Source organism: Mandrillus leucophaeus, unplaced genomic scaffold, assembly GCF_000951045.1.
Source record: "Mandrillus leucophaeus isolate KB7577 unplaced genomic scaffold, Mleu.le_1.0 Scaffold747, whole genome shotgun sequence".
In the NCBI taxonomy this organism is placed as follows: Eukaryota; Metazoa; Chordata; class Mammalia; order Primates; family Cercopithecidae; genus Mandrillus; species Mandrillus leucophaeus.
Window position 1 is genome coordinate 575,451 of NW_012108108.1, and position 10,395 is coordinate 585,845.

General features: G+C 55.4%; 1 protein-coding gene across 1 annotated transcript in view; it reads right to left on the reverse strand.

Annotated features, from left to right (window-relative positions):
- Positions 1–2,746: 2,746 nt before the first annotated feature.
- The window catches only part of MRC2 (mannose receptor, C type 2), a 97,021-nt gene continuing 89,372 nt past the window's right edge, over positions 2,747–10,395 (reverse strand). Inside the window, exons 21-30 of the mRNA XM_011966124.1 lie at positions 7,941–8,055; positions 7,680–7,843; positions 7,381–7,489; positions 6,582–6,820; positions 6,279–6,447; positions 6,032–6,181; positions 5,585–5,704; positions 5,218–5,397; positions 4,198–4,224; positions 2,747–4,105 (exon numbers count right to left, since the gene is read on the reverse strand). Coding sequence (XP_011821514.1) covers positions 3,885–4,105; positions 4,198–4,224; positions 5,218–5,397; positions 5,585–5,704; positions 6,032–6,181; positions 6,279–6,447; positions 6,582–6,820; positions 7,381–7,489; positions 7,680–7,843; positions 7,941–8,055 — 1,494 coding nt within the window. The 3' untranslated portion in view covers positions 2,747–3,884. The remainder of the gene's footprint in view (positions 4,106–4,197; positions 4,225–5,217; positions 5,398–5,584; positions 5,705–6,031; positions 6,182–6,278; positions 6,448–6,581; positions 6,821–7,380; positions 7,490–7,679; positions 7,844–7,940; positions 8,056–10,395) is intronic.

The window sequence follows — 10,395 nt, forward strand, 5'->3', positions numbered from 1 at the left end:
TCCTTCCAGTGGGTTCGTGGTGTCACTGACCTCAAGAATGAAGCCACAGACCTTCATGGTGAGTGTTACAACTCTTTTTTTTTTTTTTTTTTTTTGAGATGGAGTCTGACTTTGTCACCCAGGCTGGAGTGCAGTGGCGTGATCTCAGCTCACCGCAAGCTCCATGTTTGCCAGGATGGTCTTGATCTCCTGACCTGGTGATCCACCTGTCTCGGCCTCCCAAAGTGCTGGGATTACAGGCGTGAGCCACCACGCCCAGCCTAGTGTTACAGCTCTTAAAGGTGGCACAGACCCAAAGAGTGAGGAGCAGCAGGAAGATTTATTGTGAAGAGTGAAAGAACAAAGCTTCTACAGAGTGGAAGAGGACCTGACTGGGTTGCCGCAGGGGGTTGGGTGTGTGCGTGGGCAGGGGAGACATAACTTTTATTCCCTTATTTGTCCCCGCCCATGTCCTGCTGCTTGGTCCACTTAACAGAGTGCTGATTGGTCCATTTTAGAAACCTCTAACCAGCTACAGAGTGCTGACTGGTGCGTTTTTACAGAGCACTGATTCGTGCAGTTTACAAACCTCTAGCTAGCTACAGAGCACCAACTGGTGCGTTTTTACAGAGTGCTGATTGGAGTATTTTACAAACCTCTTGAAAGAAAAGTTCTCCAAGTCCCTGCTTCACCCAGGAAGTTCAGCTGGCTTCACCTCTTACTGTGGCCAGTGGCAGGGCACTTAACTCACAAAGGGAGCTGTTCGGGCTTCAGGGTTAAACAGCGACTCACTCCAGGGTGAACCTCCCACAGGACTGGGGCTCCCTCCCCTGAGTGACTAGGTCCCCTCCGTGGGTCCTGCCGCTACTGGCAGAGAGGATTGCTGGAGGGGGTCCCCTGGGCTCCACCGTAGTCCTGGACTCAGGCCAGCAGCTCATGGGCTCTCCCTAGGGCTCCTGTCTCAGGAAAGGGCACCCCATTAACCCTGCAGTCCAGGCAGGAAGCTTGGAGTGCTTCTTGACTCCCATTGCCTTTCCCCAGGCAGATCCCATCCCCAGCAAGGGCATCCGCCATCCCTTCAGTAAAATCTGGCATTCGTTTGCTTTCACAAAGAAACACTGGAAAGACAGGAAACTGACAGGGAAGGAGGGTACAGGCTGGAGGGGGATAGGCAGGGGCGGGACTTGCTCAACATCTATCTTGGAATATCATTTAGGTTTGAACTGCGTGACTGCCATTCATTGTCCATTCATAAAAGTGAAAACTTATTTTAAATATGAACAGGGCAACACACACACACACACACAGAATCTGACCACTGCTGCAGTCCTGATCCCAACAAACCACCGTCTTGTTGTGCCTGATTTATTACAAGAGCTTCCGCACCAGCCTTCCTGCTTTCACTCCCCCATTTCCCATCCATTGTCTGTTTCTCATCATCTAGCCAGAATGATCTTGTTAAAAGGTCAGCCGGATTAGCCATTCCCACTGACTTCCCACTATCCTGAAAATAATGCTATATTCTACCACTGCCTTCAAGGCCTTGGACAATCCTGTCCTGCCTCTGACTCCTCTCAGCCCCAGCCCATCTCGCCTCCTTGCTGGTCCCCTAAAGCACCAGGGACGCCCCTCTAGCCCTGGCCCAGATTTTTTTTGTTTTTGTTTTTGAGACGGAGTCTTGCTCTGTCGCCCAGGCTGGAGTGGAGTGGCATGATCTTGGCTCACTGCAAGCTCCGCCTACTGGGTTCACACCATTCTCCTGCCTCAACCTCCTGAGTAGCTGGGACTACAGGCTCCCGCCACCACGCCCGGCTAATTTTTTTGTATTTTTAGTAGGGACGGGGTTTCACCGTGTTAGCCAGGATGGTCTCGATCTCCTGACTTCGTGATCCGCCCGCCTCAGCCTCCCAAAGTGCTGGGATTACAGGCGTGAGCCACCGCGCCCAGTCTGGCCCAGATATTTTTATTGCTCACTGCCCCACCTCCTTCAGGCTGCGGTCAATCAGTCCCTCTAATGAGACTCTCCCCAGCCACACAGGCCACATCAGCAGCTTCCCCCTGGTTCACCCGACTGGCGTTGGTTAACCTTCCTTCGTTGGCATCTGCAGCTCAAATACCAGCTGAATGAACCAGCAGATGAGTAAAGGTCCTGCTGTCGATTCTGCCTCCTGTGGTTTCAGAGCCCAGGCTCCCTAAGGACACATGTGAACTTTCAGGCCGTTAGAGAGCAGTTGTGATGGCTGCCTTGTAAGGACAGTGATGTGGAGCCCCCACCCAGGGCCGGCCTGGAGACATCAAGTGTCCGCAGCCTAGAAACGTCAGTAACGCCTAGTGCTTACAGAGCCCAGAGACACTGTTCTAAGTGCTCTGCACAGATGATCTCCCTTGATCTTCACATATCCTTAAAACAACCCTAGGAGGTGGGTCCGGTTCTCCCCACTGTGCACATGTTGAGAGGTGTGCTAAGTTGCCCAAGCTTGCAGGGCTGGCTGCTCAGCAGCAGATGGCCTGGCTCCTGAGTTCTCACCCACATTCGAGCCCCCAGGAACAGAGAGAGGGAGGCGCAGGCCCAGAGGGGTGAGCTCCTGAAGATCGGCGGCGGGGGGGGTGGAGGGTGGGGGGGCAGTGAGAGTGTCCCCTAAAGGCCCAGAGACAGAAGCAAAATGGCCAGCTGCAGAAAACACCTGTGGTACAAGCTCCAAAACGACAGTTATCTCTGAAGGGACGGACGTAAAGAAGCAGGCTCACCACAGGACAAGGCAGAACCTTCTCTTTCAAGCCTCTTAAAGGTGTTTTATTTGTTTGCTTTTCTTTTTCCCTTTTAAAAACAATAATGGCACATTGAAAAAATCAACTACAGAGAAAGGGCCATGTCTTTGAGTCCATGTTCACATTGTCCCACGCTGTCGCACCAGGATGGGCCGCACACTTCGTCCTGGCTGGGACTGTGGCCTCTTGGAAGGGTACTGGGCCACTCCAGGGCTCGGCTGCTGCTCCTCCTGGATCCACTAGAGGGTGGGAACTCTGGGCCCTCCCAGACTCCTGCTCCTCTGGGACCCCAGGACTCTGGCAACCCCTTCCCTTGCTCCAAACCAGAGCCAGGAGCTGGAGATGTTAGGGAACTTATTTTGGTCCCCACAGGGGACTCTTCCTGGGCAGAGCCCTCCCCTGCCCTGCAGGAGATGACACCCCAGCCCAGCCCAGCTCCCACCCTGGGAGGTTGGGGTGTCTCTCCCCAGTCTCGTCTCCAGCCCAGCAGACACCACACCTGTGCCCTGGTTCTCAGGCCCGACCCACCTAGGCCCCTCCTGCCAGGCCCCATAGCCACCCTGGCAGGAACAGGAGTGACGGATGCTCAGCCCCTTCAGCTGACCCTCACCAGGAACAAGAGGGCTCCCCAATCCCCAGGGCCCGGCTCAGAAGGAAGGGGTTGGGGAGGAGTGAGAGGGAGCAGGGTGAGGCGCACAGAGCTGAGACTGCCAGGTGGGAAGAGAGATGCAACAGATCTGCCCAAGGGGACAGGGGAGGCTCCTCAGGCTCTGCAAAGAAGGGGGTCCTGGGGCGCCTATCAACAGGCCTGGGCCGGGGGCTCTGGGGAGAAAGAGGCTCTCGTTCCCCCTCCCATCCTACCTCTGGTTACTGTGGGGGCACAGGCCCAGGTGACAAGACCTCAGGCCCCCCCAGAAAGGGAAACGCCACGCTGCACTCAGCTGGGTCTCAGCCCAGCCCTCGTGGGAGGGTGGCACCCCACCAGTCCAGGCCCTGCCCAGCTCGGGTTCCCAACAGCGACTCCCAAGGGCACCCTTCCATAGGCCAACTGGACAGGCAGCTGGTGGGGGGCCAGACTGACCTAGGGCCCCAGCTCCCCAGCTCCTCCCACCCTGGCCCTGCCCACGCGCCTGGCTCTATTCTTGCTGCTCATTCATTTCCATGTCTGACACCAGGATGTTCTTCTCAGTGGCCTCAGTGGGGCTGGAGCTGCTGCGGCTGTAGCGGGCGCCCTCAAAGGCCCCGCGCTCGATGCTCTGGCGCCTCCGGTAAAGGATGAGGGCCGCAGTCAGCAAGGCCAGGAGCAGCAGCACCGCCATCAGCACCACCACCAGGGCCGCTGGGTTCTCTGGAAGCGCTGCCAAGGCGAGTGGGTGTGAAAGGTCAGGTGGGCATTACGCCCGGCAGCGCTTCCTGCCTGCCCACCCGGGGGTATTGCCTTTCACTCACCTGATGGGGAGAAGCTGCTCTGCTCAGCTGTGGGCAAGAGGAGGGGGCCAGTTAAGAACAGCAGTGATCACCGTAATAATCACTTAAGTAAACATAGAAAGCACATAGGCCTGGGCCGGGAGGTCTGGGGAGAAAGAGGCTCTAGTTCTCCCTCCCATCCTACCTCTGGTTACTGTGGGGGCACAGGCCCAAGTGACAGGACTTCAGGTTCCCCCAGAAAGCAAAAACGCCACGCTGTACTCAGCTGGGTCTCAGCCCAGCCCTCGTGGGAGGCCTGGATGTCAGCCCCTTCCCTAACTCACCTCATCTTCACTAGCACTCTAGGAGGTCAGGACTTTTTTCTTTTTTTCTTTTCTTTTCTTTTTTTTTTTTTTTGAGACAGGTCTCGCTCTGCTGCCCAGGCTGGAGTGCAGTGGTGCGATCTCGGCTCACTGCAGCCTTCGCCTCCAGGGTTCAAGCAATTCACATGCCTCAGCTTCCCAAGTAGCTGGGACTACAGGCATGTGCTACCACGCCCGGCTAATTTTTATACTTTTTGGTAGAGACGGGGTTTCATCATGTTGACCAGGCTGGTCTTGAACTCCTTGACCTCAAGTGACCCGCCCACCTCAGCCTCCCAAAGTGCTGGGATTACAGGCGTGAGCCACCGCACCAGTCTGGGACTACTATTCTTCCCATTTTACATACGAGGAAACTGAGGCCACAGATTCTGCCCACGGTCACGCCATTGATAAGTGACATGGCCAGGACTTGAACTCCGTCCATGCCCTTGACCATTACAAAGTGACAGGGGGTTGCTGACCCCCCGAGCCTTGTGGTCTAGTTTGGATGATAAGCTTCAGGTCCAGTCCGTCCCACAGACTAATTTATCCTGAGGGGTCCCAGCTGCCCCCAGTCTGGTCTGTTCAGGCCTTCCCATCGGCTGTGTCCCCTGCAGATTGTGTAGCAGCCTCCAGCCCCAGCCCAGGACCCTCGGCACAGGGCGGAAGGAGGCTGAGTGTGGGCCTGCCCAGCGCTCACCACGAGGAAGCTTGCAGACGACGCCCATGGTGACGTTGGTGCAAGCGCCGGGGCGCCACAGCCCGCTGTTGCTCTGGATCCAGTAGCAGCTGTTGTGGCTCAGCATGCTGGGGCCTAAGCCGGGGGGCCCCCAGTTGGAGTAGTTCACAGCTGTGTTGTCCTGCCAGACCAGGGTGCCTCCTGCGGGAAAGAAGGCGCTGAGGGAGCAGGGACAAGGTGGGGCAGGAGTAGGTGGAGGAGAGCAGGCCTGTTCTAGAACCAACTCCCCCTCCCCTGATAAGCCCCAGGGCAAGGCTCAGGGCAGAGTGGAGGGCAGCCCCCTATAGCCTGAGGCCTGATCTCCCCACCCCACGCACAGGGCACCCACCTTTAGGGTTGAAGTTCATGCCCAGCCAGGCGCCCCGACTCTGGCCCTCATAGCTCTGCAGGTGCTCCCAGACAAACACGTTCTCCATCTCATCCAGAATAGACAGGACTGCCCCGCCCGCTGGAGGCAAGGAAGGCCCACATCAGGGCGGATGGGTCTCCGGGGCACAGAGCACCCCCCAGAGCTGCCCCAGCCCTCTTCTCTGCAGCCTGAGTGGAGGATGGTGTGGAGTCTGTGGATTCATGCGTGCGTGTGCACGTGTGCGAGTGCGTGGGGGGCAGCATACGCACATAGTGTCATGTATGGTCTCTGCATGTGAGAACACGAGGGCGTCTTCTGCAAGTGCTGATGGGGAGAAAGCAGCGTGGGGATGTACTCGTGGATCTGAGTGCCCACGAGAGGAGGTGCCACTGCCTGCCACGTGTGGGCTCTGGCCTGGTCACCCACCTCTCTGGCAGCGCTGTCGCGCCTCCTTGTGGCCCAGCAGCAGCTCCATGTGGAAGGAGTAGCAGTGCTCCCGGAAGGGGATCCACGCGGAGTCTGCCAGCCCCTGGGGACAGCTGCCATGGTAGCTTATTCTTCGGGGAGGAGGGGGCCCTGTGGGGGTACAGGATTAGGAAGTGGCCCAGCACCCTCCCCGGGGCCACCAACACCTTGCCCACACCCCGCCCTGGCAGGTGTTAGCAGCACTCACCACTGCTAACCCCGCACACAGCCCCCTGCAGCTTGGTGTCACAGCTGGTGGTGTGCCACGCCCCGTCCACATCCACGTAGGTACAGCCCCCCGGCTGCTGGGGCTCTCCGTCCTGCCAGCCCACATAGTTCAGCGGCTCCTCTGAGACCCAGGAGTACCGCCGAGAGCCCTGGGCATGGGGGGCCATAGGGTGGGAGGAAGGGAAGAGTCAGAATGGGATGCGGATAAGGCGGGGGGCAGGAAGGGGCAGGGAGGGGAACCCGGGCAAGGCTGGGGCCCAGGGCAAGAGTGTCAGGAGCCCACCTCCTCGCCAGCCAGCCCGATCCAGAGTGGTGTGCGCAGCCCTCGGGCAGCCTGCGTGAGGAAGGCCTGGGTGTAGGGGTCAGGCACGTAGGCCAGGCTGGCATTGCGGCTCTCGCACAGCAGGAGGGCATCGTGCCAGCGCAGCGGCTTCTGAAGCAGCCGGAAGGTGCCGTTGAGGTAGGAGAGCTCAGTGCCCGGGGCGGGGGGCAGCGCTGCTGGGGACGGGCTCAGGGAGGGGTCTACAGGGAAGGGGTCAGGATTCAGGCTGAGGTCTGCTTCCCTCACCCCATTCCCAGGCACAAGGCCAGGAGAAGGCTGGACACCAGGCAAAGACCAGGTCTCCACCAGGCTCGGCGCTTGGCCCAGACCAAGGCTCAGTAGGTGTCAGCCCCGTTATTATTAATAATACTTGTTTGCTATCAAATGGACAGGGAGGCGAGGGCCTTGACCTCCTCCTACCCAAGGAACTCGGGGCGGAGGCCACCTATGCATGGAGCTAGAGGTGTCTTTGACCTGCAACGTCAAGGTCCTTGACGCCACACATGCCAGCACTTCATGCAGCCCAGCATCTAGCTCTCCCCCCGACCCAACAAGCCCTCCATACCCCCAAATCTTCCTCCTGAGACCCGTGGGTGCTACTGCCTTTCCATCGTATTGGCACCTTGCCTTCTGCCCATCTGCTTCCAAAGCAGAGCCCCGCTCTGCCAGGGACCATGATTCCTTCCTCCTGGCATGGCCCCAGCATCCAGCCCAGTGCCAGGGCCCCGCTGGGGTTTCCCAGGTAACTGGTGACACATACCTGTGCCCTTCTGGCAGATGAACCCATGGGTCTCCTCCGTGCAGCTCCGATCGTCCCAGCGGCCAGTGAAGTGGGCTGAGGGACTGTGCAGGACCACTGCGCAGCTGGTCTGAGGGGAGGGAGCTGCTCAGGGGAGCCCCAGCAGCTGCCCCCCTGTGCTACTGCCCCCAAAAGGCTGCAGTGTGAGCAAAGAGGCTGGAAGAAGGGAGACTCCAGGGCAAGGGGAGACACTGGGGCAAAGGCAGCCCCACAGGCTTAGGGCAGCGGGGTGCGAAGGGGAACACGGAGGGCATCCTCACCGGTTTGTTGCCGCTAGGAGCAGGGCTAGGGCCAGAGGGCTCCCCAGGTGCCCAGTTGGCATACATCAGAGGCTCCTGCTCCACCCACTGGAAGTCCCTCTGCGAGGCGTGGAGGCCAATCCAAAGGTCAAAGGTCACATTGGGCAGGCTGGCTGTGATGAATGCTACAGTCCCCAGAAGACAGTTGTGAGTGACTCTGCTATAGCTATTTGTGGGGACAGTGTCAGAGGATACTGGGGGCTCCCCATAGGCTGGCCCTACCTTGCTCTAAGGGGTTTGTGATGGTGACCAGCTGGGCCTCTTGCTGTTCACAGGAGAACTGTGCCTCTGACCACTTCACTCGGCTCTGGGGGTCCTGGCCCTGGACCTGGAAACACTGTGGGGCAGAGGTGGGGATGTAATGGCCAGCCCCACCCTCCCATCCACAAACCCAGAAAGGCCACTGTGTGCCCCTCAGCAGCAGGTCCTGGGGGGTCTTCGAGGGCCGGGAGAGAACAGTATCTGAGAACCAGGACAGCTGGCTCTCCTTGGAGCAGCCTCCAGCACCCTCCCAGCTTGGCACTGCAGATTCACACACACCTGCCCACACTCCAGGGGATCTTTAAATGGGAAGATTTATTTGGGCCATCAAAGGCTATGACAACAGTGCCTGGGCCAAGCACTGAGAAGACGGGCACAAGGATTTGTCTTGCTTTCTGCTAAACACCCTTCCGAGTGTTGTCTGACATCCATTGTCTTGCCCTTTGAACTTACATGATCATCTCTAGGATACTTTTTTTTTTTTTTGAGATGGAGTCTTGCTCTGTCGCCCAGGCTGGAGTGCAGTGGCGCCATCTCTGCTCACTGCAAGCTCCGCCTCCTGGGTTCATGCCATTCTCCTGCCTCAGTCTCCCGAGTAACTGGGACTACAGGCGCCTGCCACCACACTCGGCTAGTTTTTTGTATTTTTAGTAGAGATGGGCTTTCACGGTGTTAGCCAGGGTTGGTCTCGATCTCCTGACCTCGTGATCCGCCCACCTCGGCCTCCCAAAGTGCTGGGATTATAGGCGTGAGCCACCATGCCTGGCTCTAGGACACTTTTATCTTTATTGTTGAATGATCTATTAGCGGCAGCTTCTAACTCTGTAATTTTACATTTCTTTTTTCCCACTTTCATTAGCTCCATAAGGTTTCAAAACAAACAAAAAAAAACCCTAGGTAGGAAATCTTTCACCAAGTGAAGACTCTTTCTTAGAAAATGAATGATATCTAATGATTTCGCCATGTTGCCCTGGTTGGTCTCGAACTCCTGACCTCAGATGATCCACCCGCCTCAGCCTCCCAAAGTGCTGGGATTACAGGCATGAGCCACTGTGCCTGGCCGTGTAATGTTCTTTTGAATATTCTGAGGAGGGCAGGAGATCCATGACACTAAGAGGCTAGCTGCCTTCCTCAGTACGACAAGGATTTTTGGATTATATTATTCAGTGTTAACTAATCTAATCTTCACAATTTAAGTGTTCTTAAAATGTCCTACAAAGAAGCCATGGCTTGAGATTAATACCTATGACCCTGGCACATAACAAGGAAAATGACAACCTTCTCTTCCTGGTATAAACTCTTTGTCAAACGCTAGGCAAAAACAATGAAGGACTTATCAGTCCTAATAAATCAGTCTGTGCATGAAGAAATAACCACTGTGCGGAAGAAACTCACACTATGGAGGGAGTGTTTTGAAAACATGCTTAGAAATGCATCCATAGTGACTAATTTTAGTGCCCCAAGCTTTCCTACCTGCACGCTCAAAACACTTGGAAAAATAATTTTCTAGATGGGGTCTTGCTACATTGCCCAGGCTGGTCTCAAACTCCTAGCTTCAAGTGATCCTCCCAGTGCTCAGCCTCCCAGCCTACTAGCCAATTTTTAAACGAAAATGTTTGTTTAATTGGTAGAAGGACTAAAAATGAGGAGAATTATTTAGCAAGTCCGGCCAATGATGGATGAACTTTTTTCACTTCAATCTATTTGTCTTTGCGAGGCATCTTTAACCTATAGCAACCATGAAATGCATGTTTTGAAATAACTTGGATTTCCAACACGTTAGACCTGTGAGTCATGAGTCATAAAGTGTCAGACTAAGATTTTCTAAAAGCATGAAGTATATGCAATCACATTGCTCTTATTAAAATTATTTAAACAATAATTTTTTTGTTGAACAACCTTCGACTTTCATGAACTATGCAAAACATGGAACCCTTCAGGAATTTGCATAGCATCCTTGTGCAGGGCCGTGCTAATCTTTTCTGTACTGTTCCACTTTTCATACATGTGCTGCCAAAATGCGCATATTAAATAATAATTATTATAATTGATCTTTTTTTTTTTTTTGAGAAAGGGTCTCACTCCATTGCCCAGGCTGGTATACAGTGGCACGATCACGGCTCATTGCAGCTTCTACCTCCCTGGTTCGGGGGATCCTCCCACCTCCCACCTCCTGGGTAGCTGGGACTACAGGTGCACACCATCACACCTGGTTAATTTTTCTATTTTTTGTAGAGACGGGGTCTCTCCATGTTGCCCAGACTGGTCTGAACTGTTGGGCTCAAGTCATCCTCCTGCCTCAGCCTCTCAAATTGCTGGGATTACAGGTGTGAGCGACCTCTCCCAGCCAATTAATCACTTTTGAGTAAGCATTTAAAAAATGTTTTCATACCACTAGTAAAAAAAAAAAAAAAAA